We start from the raw sequence: 17,507 nt of genomic DNA on the forward strand, positions 1-17,507 counted from the left end.
TGAAGGCTCAGACTCAAGCTGTTTAATAAGCAACGCTGCACTGATTTAAATACTGTCCAGTTTCACTCTCTGCATCCAAATTCCCTCCAACTCAACAAGAAAACTCCCAAGTGTTTCCGTGGGCTCTCATCAAAGGCATGTGCTGAAAGACAACTACTATACCTCTATTAAGACTGTTTAAAAAAAACAAACAGAAAATACCGTCCAAAACTTAAGACATTATTTTAACTTAAACATGACAATTGAATCAGGTCATATTTTTAATGGATTCTATTAGAAACAGTGACCTTTTGTTTTCAAAGTACCAGCCACAGAATGTAGATTTGTCACTTTCTGGTAATTACTAATATCCTCCCCCACCAGAGTCATCTGGAACATATTTAATTATTGACTTCACTGGAAATGTACATGGCACATGCTCACTCTTCTGAGTAAGTCTTTAAATGGACAAAGGCCTATTTGTTTCTCCTCTGAAACCCCAGCCCGAGCACATAAAGGACCCCCCAAATTAGGCTTCTGTTAGTTGCATACACCATATATAAGATGCAAACACACAAGCGGACATCCATCAAAACCTTTAAGCACATGCCTGGCTGGGAGTGTCCCAGTGGTGCCAATGGGAAAGGCCAAGTGAAACCAGGGGTACAACTGTGCCTTGTACAAAACACCCACGTGGCAAATTTACCCAATTTATCCCTGCTTTACAGCTTGTGCCTCTGCATCTCATGCCATGGTCGCATCAGAGCTGGCTCAGGGGTGCCTGTGGGATAGGAGCATCTTTTTTCTGCTGCATTTTAGTAGCTGCTGCCTCCACACCTTCAGCACCATACTGATTACTGACTGAAAGTTTTTCCTGTTTCAGGCACTGCCAAACCTGAGTGTAAATACCCAAAGCAGCAGCAGGATACAAATGCGATTATATTGAAGCAGGACTAATTTCAGCCTGTGACAAGGAAAAGACCACCAGTAGAGGTACAGTGTAATTTCATACCAAAGAGAGTCACTAGCCACTCCATTCTGCTCTCCCACACGAGGCTAGACTATGAAACTCATTTATCTCACAATTTCAATGTTTTGAGCCACGTCTTACTAATAAAAATATATCTCCAACACCATCTATACATTGTTTCCTGATTTTTCTTCTTCTCAAATACTCAAGCTCAAGTCTGCATTTGCTCCATGGACTTTACATTCCTTCCACCCCTTCAGTTTTGCTGCAGAAACATGGAACCATCTTTTAGGGCTGCATTCAGAATAGCACTTAAATGCACAATTTGCTGCTTTAAATAGTAACATAGGTGGAATGACGCCAGAGTGTTTCCTATACAGACATTAAAGGTAGATTTCCAGGGAAGCTCAGCTTTCATTAGGGCACCTAAATATAATAGACTCATTTTCAAAATCCCAAGAGCACAATAGTTCCTGTTCTGTTTAGCAGAACCATTATTTTGCAGATCTGAACATCTGAGGTTTTGGGAAGCTTTCAGGTGCATGAGTGTGCATCTGTGTGGTCCTGCAAGCCATTGTAAGGGATGAAATGGAAAAATGTGAGATTATTAATTTTTAAAGAAATAAAAAGGACAAGGCCCCGACGCTGCCTCTCCTGGGATAAAAAGAAAGGACTCAGCTGGATTACGTGGTGACATGCCAGCCCCAGCTGCACCAGCATGTGCACTCCAGCAAAGGACAAGACAATAGTTCCACTCACAGACACTGTTCAAGACACACAAGAGAGAAGAGAAAAAAACCCAAAAAACCAAAAAAACAAACCAGAGTTAATGAGGTGCAGCTGAATAATACCTTCATAAAAGCTGAGAGAGAAACCAGGTAGACGTCATCTGCAAGGTAAATTAAAATTATACATCTCTGAGGATTATCAGTGAAAATTGAGATCTGGAAGGGAATTTGCTTTTGATATTGGAAGGGATAAATACCCACTGTAAATCTTTTTATGTGGGCTTGCAGAGTGGAACAGAGAAATTAAAGATAAATGAGATTAAGGCATTTTTTAAAACTACATTAGACATTTTTAAGTTACCCATGGAGTGAAAAAGGACTTTGGAGGAGGAGATTAGTTTAGACCCTCAGCAATACACTCATCTGTGAAATCAATTGGAATAAATATTTTTTAATCTGAATTGGTCATCATTCCACTCCCTACCCCCTCACCCTGCCCACCTACCCCCCCCCGCCCCCCCCCCACAAAAGAAAAAAAATAAATAAAAATATACACCTTGAAAAGCTCTTTAGAACATTTCTGCATAGTCTGGTAATCAGCCCAGGTAAATGACATGCCATGACTACTTTTAGATAAGAAACCTCTCGAAATAAGTTGCAGGATTTTGTCTGGTGTTTTGTTTTTCAAAAGGATACCCTGGGGAAGGCCCTTTTGCCTTAGTCTTGACAATTCCTCCCATTTTACTCCTTCTGGAAACAGAAGCTAACAAATATCAAATACTATGCAGTCCATGTTTGTCTCCTTTGCCAGAGTTGAGGTGCATACAACCACTGTAGTTTCATGCAGGCTGATATTGTTAAAAGTTGACTGGAAATGTTGTTAGGAAGAAAAGTGGAGGAAATGAGGGAAAGAAGTAATACATTCAGATGTATTTGGCTCTCTTCCTGGGAGCCCTTTTAATATAAAGAAATTCAACAAAGTTGTATTTTTAGATCTGGAAAGATGCGTTTTCGTCTTTCACACACTAAAGGGATTTGCCTTAATATACTCAAATTTCCCCCCTCCCTCCTCCTCCCTCATGTGCTAGAAGAAATGAACTTCAATCCTCAACTTAGCCACTGGATACACATATTCTGTTCTCCCTACTGGCCAGAATAAAACCCAATAAATGTATTTCATTTCTTTTGTGGATTTATAATAGCACCTGGCAAGGATGGTCTTAATCTCCTTACACTGCTTGCACCAATGAAAGAAACCTTTGCAATACTTCTTGTAAGAGAAATTAAAGGAAAATAGGAATAAAACCTGGAAATATAAATATTATTTCCATGAAGATCTGTTATAAAACATATGAAATCCATATCAATATCTCCAGAGGGTGCTTGGCATAATAGCACAATTTAGGCAATCACTTATTAAAAATGGAAAGAAATATATATTTCCCTAAATGATGACAGACTTGTTCAGAGACAATTGGGAAGTGTGGGTTCATGCTTAGCTAGCAAATTGGTGGCAAATATCTACAAGTGTCACGTCAGAAAGAATTGAAAAACACAGCTTGGTACAGATGTCTTAAAGCCAGTGGGGTTCTTCCCACTGGTGCTCCAGAAAAGGGTTTGCAGGGGTCAGGCTCCTATGTTTTGTCAGCATCATTATTAAGGTACAAATCTATTTCAAGCACAATCTATTTCAGATACTACAAAGATGTCTCACTATTTAGATATGGAACCATCAGCTGAGAAGGTGGGAGGACTGCAGCCTATTACTTTATTGAAGAATATCCCTTATTTTCATTCTTCTTTCTATGCAGTACTGACTACAATTCCCTTTTTGGCTGAGACAATATCAGTTATTTACTATACTAGAAATGGGTGTGACAAAGATGAGTTTCTTGAAAAAAGCTAATGAATTCAGACAGCCTCAGGTTATCAGGAACCTGACCCAAAGTTTGCTGACACTGAAAGAAAGTTTCCATGCAACTGAATGACCTCTGATTCAGACTCAAAGGCCAAAGGCAGTCGAGCAACAAGATTTTAAGCACCTTTTAGTTTAAATGAGTAGACTCAAACCAAATCCATACACTTTCTCACTAAAAATTCAGCTTCTATGGGTCAGGATTGCAAAGGAATAAATAGTGCATAGAAGTCACACAAGGAATTAAGTTACCCCCTTACATTCATAATCTTCATAAAATAACTTACACTACGCATCACAGTTTTCCACCTTCAACTTCCATAATAAACCAATTATAGAGGCCCTCAGGAGAACTGACAGGGCTCTATATCAAGAAAAACAGCCTATGTGAGAAACACATAACAGACCTACACTAAATTCTTTGACTTGTTTAAAGTCTGGGTCTCCACACTGCAAATTTTCTGAGAGTGTGGTGATGGTGGGGAGAGATGTGAATTTTGCCTCTTGTGCTCTACCACAGAAACCTTTTTATATTCTTAAAAAAAAACCCAAAACAATTTCTCCCAGCTGTACAAGCTTCAAAATATAATAAAAATATCAACAAATGTGCAATCAAGCATCCCATGATCATCTGAGAAGTTCATAGGTTACCCAGGCTGTACCACACTCCAGCTCTCATCCACTGCAGCATCTCAGACCTAAAGGAGATGAGCACAGCACTGTGGTTACTTTCCTGATAAAGAGAGCCTGTGCAACTCCAAGACATATGGGAGCAAAAACTGTTGTTCATGGAGATTTCCAGAACCACTGCATATTTTAAAGACAGAATGCATCAGTGCATGGAGGCATTTCAAAACTTCAAGCCTAGGACTAGGGAGCAGCGAGCTGGTTCAGGAGGCAATCAGCTAAACACTCAGGAGAGAGCAAGAGAAAAAAAATTACTTTTCACACAAAGGCTTATGCTGGCATGGGTGGAAGACACGAAGAAGTGTCCCTCTACCTAGAGGAAAGGACAGAGATGACAGGAGGCAGCAGGAGCTGGCTTTTCATTCTGGAACTCAGAGATGCACCAGGTAGTGACGGCCTTCCTGCTATGGAGATTGCCTAACATGTATCCAACTTATCCCCACAAGGAAATCCATGATGCTCCTGCTGACAGAGCAGACCTTCAAACTAACATGCATTACAGACACACAGTAAACCACCTAACTTCCTTACTTTAGGCCAAACCCATCTCATATTCAAAAATTAACCATGTTACCATTTATTTCAGTGTGCCTTACAAAAATGCTCATTTCCCTTTGCATCAGGCTACTTTGAGTTTTCAAATACCTTTATTTCCCTAGCTCTTAGCTTTCTTTCCCTTCTTGAAAATTATGCATGCAACTATTCAGATAGGTCAGCCTGCAGGTTTGCAAAGGCCCAAAATATCAGGTTATTTTAACTAAGAGTGCTTTCCAGTGGGCTGTTGTGTAGGTGCACTCTCCCCACAAACACCCAGTAAAAGAAGACTGATAAGGGAAGCAATATATTCTTTATTTCTGCCTCTCTGGATTAAAAAAAAAAAAATAATATTAAAAAAATAGCAAGCAAAGCTGGGAATTTCAGTGAGTACAAAAAAAAATAGGCTTTTTTGACTGCAATGCCAGGAAATTGTAAGCATCGGAAGAAAGGCAATTTGTCAGCAGGAGACAAAGATTCTCTGCTCAGAAATAATCATAATGGATAGTTATGTCTGCTGTTGGGTTTTTGGTTTGGGGGTTCTCTTGTTTGTTTTTTCTTTGGTTTTACTTATTCTTCCCAACCCATGCACAAAAATAATATATTAAACAAATAAAACAAAGGAGGCCTGGCTTCAGGAGGGAATTCACTCATTACTGGCCAAAATGCCAACAGACAGGCTTAATCCCTTGGGAACATTTGCCATTTTCCCTGCTGGGCCTTGAGGGATCAAATTCTCTTGGGAGAAAATAGAAACAAAGCAAATATAAAAACCCAGGGAAAAAGAAAACAGAGAAGCTCCAAGTCCATTTGTTTAACAAAACACAGCACTGCTCTCAGTGGGCAAACACTGCTTCTCTACCAATGGAGAAGGCAGCAAGAAAACACAGAGGGAAAGCCTAGAGGCCACATAATGGCCTTACAGCACTCCAGAAATAATTAAGAACTGTATTCTGGGGAAAAGTGGTCTCATTAAACTGTTTTCAGATTGCAATTTTGTCCCATCTTCCCCCTTCTCCCTCCCTTTCTACCAACAATCTTAGAGCAATGAAAATATCAGTTTGCTTTCTAGTGCTTGTATTCTCTTAAAAATGTCATTATTCAATTATCTGTCTATTCACTGGCCCTAAGGTCCAGCAGAGCAGATATTGTGTGCCTTCATTTAATGTTTTTAAATGCACTTCAGTCCACTTGTGATACAATAAAACTTTATTGAATTCTGTTCCCACATCACACTTACCATCCCTCACTTTTATTGATACGTGAGCCCATCTACTCTTCTATCAGCAATAAAAGGAATATTTCTAGCAAGGCTATGACCTTTTCTTCCATCACTACAGCAACTGGGAAATGTGATTTCAGGTTCCATGTTTAAAAAGAAAAAAAGTCGTAAGAAAAGAAAGGATGAAATATGCTCATGTGCTGTGGTTTTTTGTGTTTTTTTTTCTCCCTTCCTCTTGTTAGTATTAAAGAAGAAGGAAATTCTCTGTAAGCACCAGAGATATGTGGTGCCTTCACATTAGCCCACACAAAAAGAAACAGAATGGAAAGAAAGAACAATTCATCCTTCCCTGGAAGCCATGAGCATTTTTCCCTTGCAAGAAACATCCCTTTGAACAGATCTCCCCAATATTAAAAGCTGATGGAAGGCTGGTGGCCTGGGTGTGAGGCAGGTTATCATCACAGTGGGATATGCCATGCCTGAGGCACCCTCCTGCTGCTGCCATCCTTTCCATCAATGCAGCAATGGGCTTGTCCTCATCGAGTCACCACCCTTTTGGCACTTTGCCCTATCCTACAGCTTAAATTTTCCAATTTCCTCTTTAAAAAACAGACTGCTTCTGAAGGACAACAGTGCACAAGTTATTCTGTGACCTCCAAAACCTAGAGCCTAAGGGAACTGGGAGGTCAGGATAACGCGACAGTAAATCTGACTCAGATACACCTAAATCCTCGTTTCAACACTGTGCTGGATCCTTGGGGGCCTGCAAGGTTGTCTCTACAGGGAAATGAACAGAAGAAAGCACTCCAAAATATCTCTAGTGCTTTCAACTCATACCATTTTCAAAACCCAAATAGAAACTAAGTGCAGACAATCCCTAAATTTCAGTCTAAGCCAGTGGGCAATAGCTGCTCACATGCTGGAATTTCCCCCTCTTCTGATCTGGAGTGCCACCCATGAAGAGCAGTGCCACTGCCGCGTCCCACGGAGCACATGTGCTTGAGAGAGAAAAGGGAGCCTCAACTGGGTTGTTCACGCCATTCCTCCTTCTCCAAAATACCTGCAGAACCACTAAAACATGGATAGTTTGAGCTGTGAGGTGTCATGTACATACAGAGGCAGCATTAGCAAAACCAAAGTTTGGGTTTGGGTTTCTTGTGTTGTTGATAGAAAATGTGTCTGATGAAAGTGACAGCTAGCTGGGCAGCTCTTCCAACACCACTGCTCCTGCAAAACTGGGCTCTCTTGCTGGTCACTGGTCTCACATACAGCTTTGGATAAGTCACTCATCTGCTTTCTGCACTGGCTCATGGGTAAAAACAGGAAGGCCTTTAGCACATTACAATGGTGAAATAAGAAAAATTTCACTCCTAGATGTACTGGCACCACGACAACAGGATGGTACAAGCACCAGAAGATGACAGTGAAGTGTTTCTGCAGTGAGTGTTGACCTAGCTGTACAAAACCACCTCCACCACTGCTGTTCCCATTACCCATTTAACTCTGCTCTGTAAAGGGAGAAGGGCAGAGGGAAGGAATGCAGTAGGAAACAGCAGACTGCTGGATCAAGGGGACCCTCACCATGTCAGGTTTCTCATACTCACACACAGCACAAAACAGCTCAGTCACCTCTCCACTATGAAACACGTCCACAGCTCTGGCAGTGGCGGACTGCAGGTTTGCAGTAGTACATATTCAGTTGAAAACCATGGAAAATCTCTCTTGGTCAGTAATTATTAAAAGCAAATTCCATTTAAGAAAACTGGAGTAGTAAATTAAGTATTTCAGAAGAAAAGGGGCAGTACCTAAAGCAAGTTTAGTTAAGAGAAATACATGCCACATGCTAAGGCCTGCTTTGAGAAAGACAAAATTATTTGGATGATTTTTTCTGATACCAGAAAAATAGGACAACTGATGCTACTGAAGCCTGGCAAATTAGGTCTGCTATCTTTTTACCTGCTGATATCACCTACTTTTCACTGTCAGAGGGCAACCTAAGAAGCCCAGGTGTCCTGGAATGACTGTCCATTCTAGTAGAAGGCTGCTGCTACCCAATAAAGCAACTACAGGATCAGTAATAGGAGGAGAGGACTGGGCTATCTGCATAATCATCTCTCATCTTGTCCACATGGTGAGAGTAACTCACAAAACTCTCCTTATCAGGGGTACCTAGTGAACACACAGGAATGTGTGGGGTAATGTAAAGGAGATTTTACAATATATGAGCTACACTCATAGAGGACACTTGGATTTTCCCCATCTGAGATGAAAGGGGGCTGATTTCCTCTAGAAAACGATATGAGCTAGTGTTAGAAGAGTTAATAAATAAATAATAAAATAATAAAAAGAGAAACAGGCTAATGAATGGGGTTTTAAACCTTCCATATTTTTTTCTTTGGGGGAGCATATACACTAGCACTATACTAAGCACAAGTGCCTAGGGTCAGTCCTAACAACATCTGTTAAAGATGACTCCCAAATCCTCTTCTCTTGAGATGCACATACCCTCCCTTCTGCTGCTCAGCCAACACTTGGGTAAACCCACTCTCTGCCCATAAAGAATAATTTGAAACTGTGAGGAGCAACCCATCCAACCAGACAAAGGCAAGCTGGAATTGCACACAAGTACAACTGCCTGCTGAAATATTAATTCCTTTATGATGCAGCTGAGGTGCTCCTTTAGCAGATGGCCAGATGGCAGACCCCACCACCCCCAAAGGCTGGCTGCACAGGGGCTGAGGCATGTGGGCTCAGTGACAAGAACTGACCTCTGACAATCACAGGGCAGAAAAGAAGGAACAGATTTCATCCACCAGGCGTGGCTTTGGTCCAGACATGCCTTTGCTGACCTACTTGCCCAGAGCTGACACCTTTCCCATCAATTGGATGGCTTTCATTTACGGGACACTTGTGGAGCCCAGGTGGGGAACATCTACAAAGTGAATCTGACCATTCTGAGGGAAGAAATAGAGCCAGCAACAAAGCCAGGCAGAGACTGAGGCAGGAGAAAAATAAAATGGAGCTCTAGGTTTCCCACTCCATGTCAGCACATGAAGGGACACAGTTTGCCTAAACAACCTAGCCCACAGATGCTACACTGGATAACAACACATGAAGATTTGACCCAAAATTTCCTAGGTAACACACAACAACAACCTCAGAAGACTGGACCCTATTTCATCATGTGCCTGCCCTTTGTCTTCCCCCCCTAACTCTACTTGCAGAGGCCCCATATTTGATTCATAAAGAAATGGAGGAAGCAGCCATCAAAGCTCCTACCTTACTTGCAAAAGCAGCATGTCAATTGTCTTCCTTCTCCTCCCTACATTCAGATCATTAAAAAATACTCAATCCCTACTGTACATTTGTTACTGAGCAGCCTCTCACAAGAGTTATTCTACTTCTTGTACACAGGGCCAATTAACACTTTGGGGTGTAATACTGACATATTGCCTTTCTCACAAGGCACCACTATTCCTCTTTGTTTTATGTGCAACAAAGGCTGTGGAGGGGTACCAGGTAATGACTGCTGCTTTACCAGCCCAGTCTCTGGAGGGAACAGCATACCCTCATGCAAATCATAAATCACAGGGAAATACAACCTGCTGTGATAAGCTGAAACCAATCTTCCCTAACCCCTGCCATGCACAGTGTTGCTTCTGAAATGAAAAGCCTCATTTAGAGTGGAATAACTCTAAACTGTAATTTGGAGTATATTCTGCTTCATAGGGTAGATCCTAAGCCCTGATGTCAATCTTTCCATGAGTTTAATCGCTCACCCCATAAAAAGTATTCCATCGCTGCATTTAGAAGCTTCACAGTTATGTTTAGAAAAATCAAATTTGGACACACTGAGACTGCTGCCAGCAGAGTATCTGAGTCCCTCAACAGAGAGATCCCCTTTACACAGAGAGGTGGTCTTGGAGTTTCACAGAAACCCAAGACCACACAGTCTTTCCAGGCTGTGGCAGCAGGCAGGTGGGCACCTCCTGCCTGGGGGATGGGGACCACCCCAGGGGCTGTAAGCTCTGCTTTCCCCTCTGGACAGGGCACCTGCCATTGCTCAGCCACGTCTGCTCTCCTGCAGCCCCTGCTTGAGGCAACAAAGATGGTCTTAGTCCTCCAGCCAAACTCTGGGTTTCAGCAGATTGATGCCTCCTGCTGCTCTCTCAATACAACACTGTGGGTTGAAAGCATACATTCCCATACCTGCTTTATTATTTTGAGGGGTGTGCTGCAATAAGCTTTGGCCTGCTCAAACAGAAAACCTGGAAATGGTGCTGTTATTCACCATTCAGCTCTCTACAACTGCTAATAAAAAGTGCACTTCTCGTATTATCATTGTTATTTCCTTTTTCAGGTACGCCCTTTTTGGCAGTAGGGCCTTACCTCCATGTAACAAATTTGGTTTCTACAGAAAGCAAATTCTGAGGTACAATACTTTTTGTAGCTCTGAATTTTCCACTTGGCACATATTGCTGTCATCTCAGGTGACTGGCTTTCTAACCTTAAAAATTCAGTATAAAATGGCTTGCCTGTAATTTGCCTTTGTAACTTTGGAAGCTTATAAATTAGTATTTTTCTACCATGAAACATCAAATTACCCAAAACAATAGCTTCCTACCTCCTTGGTGACACAATCCTGTATTTAAGACACTTATCAAATGCCACCAGTTACATGGACATAGGTCAGTTGAAGCACACTGCTGTATGATTACAAGCATAAACCTCTGTAAAGAAAAGCTATAAGGCAGCAGTAGTGCTTCGTTCCTCTGGTCAGCTTTCTCTAATGGGGTTTCCCAAGTGTTTTCCAAAAGATGATGTGTCACTGTTATGCTGTACAACACGGGAGACATTATTAGGATATTTTTAACCTGAGCACAAACCTGACACAGAGAACCATTTTTCATATCTTATCAGCTCAGTCTCATACGATGCACATGGGCTGCTTTATTCGCCCTTGAGCAACAAGAGACAGGCTCAAGGCCGTCCCAACCTCCACAATAAATCTCTACTGAAATAACAAGTGCAAATATATCAGGATACATACTGTAAGGGACACACTCATACTGCACTTCCAGGTACTTGTACGTCCCGGGGCACGGGTCTGGAAACACGTCAGGGCCGGCAACAACCGCACACTGGGTCCGATTACTGCATCTGGAAAGCAACAGAGATGAGAGTCAGGAAACAGACCAGACAGAAGGACAGGTCAAGAAGCTGAGTGGCCCCTGTAGTGTCAAAAACATGCAGGAGCCAGGATTCCAGCATCACCTGGGGAAGCTCAGCAGTGAGCACGCAGAGGCTGGTGGCAAATATCGACATCTCCATCAGCTTATTGCCAAAAGAGAAGAGGCATGGCGGCACAACCCTTCCCCTCCAGGAGGTATTTCTTTAATACCAGCACCCTCACAAATAAAATGCAAGGACTAAACCAACAACAGCAGCAAAAAGAATCATTGCATGTTTTATAGCAGACATAACAATATGTTTTGCAACATTTTTATAAAGTGTTCCCACAAAACCAGTTATCTTGTATAACACTCCTTAAGCCAAAGCAAAGACTAGAAACAGCAACATTTGAGCAAGAGAAAAAAAAGTCACCAAATAAGCTGCCTAAAAACCAAAATAATGTTTTTATACCAGGCCTGTCAGAGAAACTTCCCAGTGTGATCATTCACAAGACAACATCCTTGCACTAGGCACAAATGGCTATGCTTTATTCCATCGTTCTGCCCAGCACGGATGCACCTCCTGAAATGAGGTACTTTTCCCAAAAAGCTTGATCTCCATGAAGAAGACACAGAAGGAGCTGACCCTGCCTGCTGCAGTGAGCATCCTTCAGCTTAAGAGCGCGCGCACACACACACACAGGTTGGGTTCTGCAAGATGCTCTTCCTGAGGCATATACTGGTCCATGGGTACTGGCTTGCGCATGGGTAGAAACCCACATTTGCCTCTGATTTCATGGGACAAACACCTCTAATGTACAATTCGTGATGTAAAAGTATTTAGCAAACAGTGATTCTATAGAGAAAAATAATCTGCTTCTTTGTTTAAATAAAAAATATTTTAAAAAAAATAGAGAGGGATTTTATTAGTCTTTGATTTTTCTGCTTTTGCATGCCAGAAAGAGACCTCCTATGGGCTAAACCACTGCATTTTCTTAAGGAGTCTGCCTCCTCTGACATGAAATGGGACCCCTGACCCTCCTGCTCTTCTGGCAGAAGCTGTAACATCCAGCACAGAATTCATTTAGGTCTGCAGTGGAAATGCTTCATGTTTACCTGAAGCTACAGTTTGTCAGCCTTAATGCGGATTTTATTTGAGCCTGTAAATTAAAATTGGTTCATTAGCAATTGCCTTAAGCTCCATAATTTCTTTAATTTTATGGAAAGAATAATAAGATCAGATACGCTTGCTCATCAGGCTGTTTTGCTGGATACCAGATAATCCAGAGGGCTGGGAAAATCTCCTGTTTTCTAGCTGAAAGACAACAGTTATCACAGCAAGTGACTAGTTTTGTTATATAGACAGAAAAATAATTTCCTTAACAAAAAAGATAACTGTCCTCACCCATGCTGGGATATCACAGGTAGCTCGGACCATGCAAGTGGGCAGTTTTCCAGGAGAGGCTTTGAACATCATCCAGAATTTCACTTTCAACAAAAATCCTTTACTGGGCTCAATGTGCCTTTCAAAAAGCAATTTCACTGGTCTAATCAATAGTCTTCCTGGCTGAAGGGACAGCACTGGCCACATTACACAGAATAACAGCAATGGATCAAAGATACCTTTCAAAATCATGAGTAAAGATCCAGAACTAGGAGGAATTGGAGGTGGAGGGAGGAACAAGCACATTTAGGGCTCATCTGTGTTGTGTTTTCTTTCTGTTTGCAAGGAAGCATTTGCTTTGAATAGTCGAGCATTTCCTTGTGGTCCTTTCTTTTTAATGCAAGAACTTGGATACATAAAACAGAAGTGAAAACACAACCTGGAAAGTTGTCTGTGAACAGCAGAGTTTTAACCTCCTCAAATGCATGCTACCTTCTGCAATATCACCAGAGAGACTAAAAGCTTCATGATACAAGGGCCTGAATGGGGAATGCAGGATGCACAGAAATGCAGAAGCTTTTTCCCCCAGCTCTAGGACATCCTGAAGCCCTGCTACACTTTCCTGGAATGGTGGATGGCAAAGTCTACCAGGCACAGGAACTTTCAAAGAAGGTGAGATCAAATTATCACTGCCACCTTGGGGAGGAAACACAGAAAACCAAATCAAAAACTCTCAAATAAAATCACAAATACTATGTGGTGTCAGTAACTTGCAAAATTAACTTAAAAAGGGTTCATATTAAAAACAAAACAAAACAAAAAACCAGAAAAACCAACCAAAGAAAAACCAGAACAAAAACAAAAACAAGCAAGCAAACAAACAAACAAACAAAAAAAAAAACAAACCAAAAAAGCACCAAAAAACAAACCAAACAAAAAAACAAAAAAACCAAAAAAAAAGACCCAAAAATGAAAACCAGAAGAACTCAACCTTCTCTCTTTTTCACACTCCTTTTCTATGGGCAGCAAAACTGAACCTGGTACTTGGCATTTTGAGCTTCCTTTTATCATCCCAGGTGGAACCATGCAGGTTTCTCATTCCAGCACATTTAAGGGATGATGGCAGTTTACACTAAAAACCATAGGAAAAAACCTAATGCCTGTTCAATGAACTATTACTGTCAGACATCAGGCTATGGGAATTTTAAGGGGAAAAAGAGGTAAAAACCACTCATCATTAAAGCTCTGGTTGCTCTGCTTTTGCTCATGCATTTTATCCCTTTTACAACAGCTTCTTGGTCCCTTCAGCTTTGTCATATTTCTTTCCAGACAGATTAAAGGCCCAGGTGACACTAAGTGGCATGCAAAAAGTGACACAGGAAAGGAGATGTGTAAAAGATGATGAATCTGTAATGAAAATGACAGGGAGAAAACTCATAATGTATTCCTGCTATACTCCATTTCCAGCAAACCAGGCCATGAGCTCTTCCTTGTAAATCACAGGATTTTACATGGAATCTTGGGATTTCCTGGCACCTGGGTCTTGGCAATACTTGCTCCAAACTCCTGCAGGTTGTGAGGCTTAGTGCTGGGAACCGTCTACCACTGCCCACCCCACTCCATTCCTCCCGCCCCTTCGCTTTTCTTTTCTTTTCTTGAAGGAAGATCTTTGCCAGCTACTGGAGGTACAGTTTGCAATGAGAACTGGAACTGCAGCAGCTGGTATGAAGCTGGTAGGTATCAATGTGTCTCCTCCCCTGGGCAATCAATCACAGAAACACCTCCCTTAGCTCCACAGGAGCTCTGCATCATGCTGGATTTATCTCCAACAGCGCAGGAACAGCTTGCATTGCTGGCTTTATCATAACCCCAGAAAACTACAGTCACCTTTTTCACACCCACCTATATCTTTTATTAATGCCTTTACACAAGCACCTCTTATTTCCAGCACTGATTCATCAACTCCTTCAAAGAAAACCACTTTTCTTTCCCCATCATTGCCCTCAAGCTACAACTTTTCCACACAATTCTTGGCCTCTTGAGGTATTTCCTCATTCTCCATATGTTCTGATGCCAGCAAACAAGAGAACTGTGAGAAGACTCTGTGAATTTAGGGGACCAGATAGACAATTTTATGCTATTAAAAAAATAGCTTCCATTTTATTAGTTTGCCCAGCATTTTAAAGACAAATGTTCTGGAGACACAAGAGAACTGAAGTAGCCCCTCAAGTAGTTTTAGTTCACCTTGTTGTTTGTTATTATGAAATCTGACAAGAAATTTATAGCCATCCTTTTGTGCGTGTGTTGATCTGTTTTATGCCATCATTCCACTTTCCCTCTTATGCCCTGAAGTGCAAGGTGGGCACATGAGTAAAGACACTGCTTCTCAAAGACCCTCCCATGTCTTGGGCCACCTCCATAACTGCTGCTGGGATTTGTGGACACTTTCCCTGAACCAAGAGTGTCCACTCAGCTCAGCACGACCAACCAAGAGACCAGAAACCAAAGCAAAACCCAAGATCAGCATTTTCAGCCCAACTTGAGACACCAATTCCTGTCTGTTCCTGTATGTTCAGGAAAAGAGAATACTCCAAACCCTCCTAGAAGTCAGCCCAAGGTACTTGGCAGCCTTTAAGCATCCATCATCTCATAAACGTAAGTTCATGTTATTCACATCTATGTTTTGGAGAGGAAAAATCACCCTACTGGGAAAAGTGTAAATTGTTGCAGTTGCAAGATTATTAAAAAAAAAAAAAAAAAAAAAAAAAGAAATCAGAAAGAAAGGGAAAAAAAGGGAGGGGGGGGGGGAGTTTCCTATTAATTCTTTCCAGCTGTATTTATTCCTACTAGTTAAGACCCCCATTTTGTCTCTCTATCTGGATATGTGGAAAAGTATTTAATCTAGAAGCGAGGTGTCAATCCAGTGTAACAAATACACCGTAACAGAAAACATGGATTATTTCTGCAGAACTTCTCCCAGTTCCAGTGGAAAACGACTTTCAGGAGTTTTAATGTGAAACAGGAATAGTATTTCATTTGTCATTTGTTTTGCATTTATAGCAGTGGGACTGAAGGAAACATTTGAGTTCAGGACCAGCTGCAGGGCTCAACTCTGCTTACAACTCTCTGTTCAGACTTTAACTAAAAACAACACCAAAACTTCATTCCCCTTCAGCAAGCTTCCATTTCTTCTCCCTGGAAATATTTTTATGATTTGTAAGTGACAAGGTCATCTTGTGACAACGAAACAGAAACACTTTAGATGTAAACAGCTGCTTATTCCTGCTGTGATATCTTTAAATTTTTTTTCCAATGCTGACATTGTTAATATATTTAGTAAGAGATCAAGAAAGGGAAAAAAAAAAGTTTGGCAGTTTATTTTCAGGCTTTCCAGAAACCTTTAAAGCATAGACATGTCAACAACATCAGGCTAGACGTGTCTGGGGTAATATGTTCGTCAGAACAAAAATGCAAAGGCAGCATAAAATAAAAGATCAATTCCAAACAAAAGCCTTTCAGCATTAATCATGGCAGGTGCAATACCACCAACTCCCCATCTAGGAGGGACCAGACAATAAAAGCAGGTGCCTAAACCATGGAGGCAGGCACCTACTGTGCTAGGGACATCAGGAGAAGAGCAACAAGAATCCATGCCCAGCTCCACCACAAGCCTAGAGGCTCAAACACTGATTTCATCCCAACACACCCTCCTTCTCCTTATCCTCCAGAGACAAGCCCTTCAGAGACGAAGCAACAATTTCTGCAGCACAGAAGCTCCTGTGAACGTGGCACAGTGGAAGCTACTACCTGGGGAAGCCACCTGCCTCCTCTGAATCCAAAATTGTCAGAGTCCAAACTGGGTGTCAAACACCCTGAGGATGGGAAAACTTCATGTCCACACACTTAGATTTACAGGGCACATACTGAGCTGCCACATCCAGCCCATGCTCTGCTAACACACCCTGCTCATAGCTGTGCTACCCTCCACCTAGAGCAGCTTCCAACAAGGAAGCTTAATGCCCACATGCGCCAACCAAACCACTCACCTGTGTTTCATGAGCACTGGCTGCCAAAAAACCAAGGCACTCTTCCTCCCTGCCCTCAGCTGAAACACCTACTTTACACAGACTTCATTTTTTTCTGCAAAGACGAGGCAGCCATCGTGTGCCCAGGCACGCTAATATAGCCGAGACATCAATATCCAACCCTCTTCCTCAAGGTCTGTTATGCTTTTCTAATGGTTTTACAGTAACAGACAGACTTAATTCATTATCCTTCATGGCAATGCTGCAAGACATCCTTTTCCTTCCCTGGAACACAAAAATCTCCTCTCTGGATGAGTGCTTTAAGAAAGAGGCTGTCACAGCAAATAAGTCACCCAGGAGTGTGTTCTCCCCTGTCAATATATGATATTTCCAAATTAGCCCTTTAGGAAGAGCCAAGGAAGAAAAAAAAAAGCCCTGGAGAAAGTAAACAGGAAGCAAAGAGAAATATCACTAAAAAGTGGAGCTCACATGATGGGCTGGAAATAAGGGGTAAAGGAAAAAAAAAAGGCAAGCAGAAAAGGGAGGCAGTGGAGAACAGAACTGTAAGCCCCTAAAAAAGACTTGGGTTCAGCACATTTGCTTTCAGTAATGTGCTGCACAAAAGCAAAGCTAAATCCCCCACCTGTTTAGCTTCCAGAAACAAAGAATTCCTCAACAGAATCTTTTTCTGCCTCTGCAAAACCTTAAAAGCAAAGCATCTAATGACAGGGAGATGAAAATCCAGTTTCTCTAGCATTTTTTTCATTATGAATGGGCCTTTTTATTGATCTTTCAGAGCACTGAGAGGCTGGCTTTCCAACCTCTGCTGCAATATAATTATCTGCGGTGTTTAATGCTAGCACAGACGAGTCCCACTACACAGTGCATTTTG

General features: G+C 41.7%; 1 protein-coding gene across 14 annotated transcripts in view; it reads right to left on the minus strand.

Moving 5' to 3' along the window:
• Window positions 1-17,507, minus strand: part of ADGRL3 (adhesion G protein-coupled receptor L3) — a 489,715-nt gene that overhangs the window by 197,783 nt on the left and 274,425 nt on the right. For all 14 annotated transcript variants that reach the window (XM_030948024.1, XM_030948015.1, XM_030948022.1 and 11 more), the window contains one exon: window positions 11,086-11,195. In XM_030948024.1, coding sequence (XP_030803884.1) covers window positions 11,086-11,195 — 110 coding nt within the window. The remainder of the gene's footprint in view (window positions 1-11,085; window positions 11,196-17,507) is intronic.

Source organism: Camarhynchus parvulus, chromosome 4 (assembly GCF_901933205.1).
Source record: "Camarhynchus parvulus chromosome 4, STF_HiC, whole genome shotgun sequence".
Taxonomy (NCBI): Eukaryota; Metazoa; Chordata; class Aves; order Passeriformes; family Thraupidae; genus Camarhynchus; species Camarhynchus parvulus.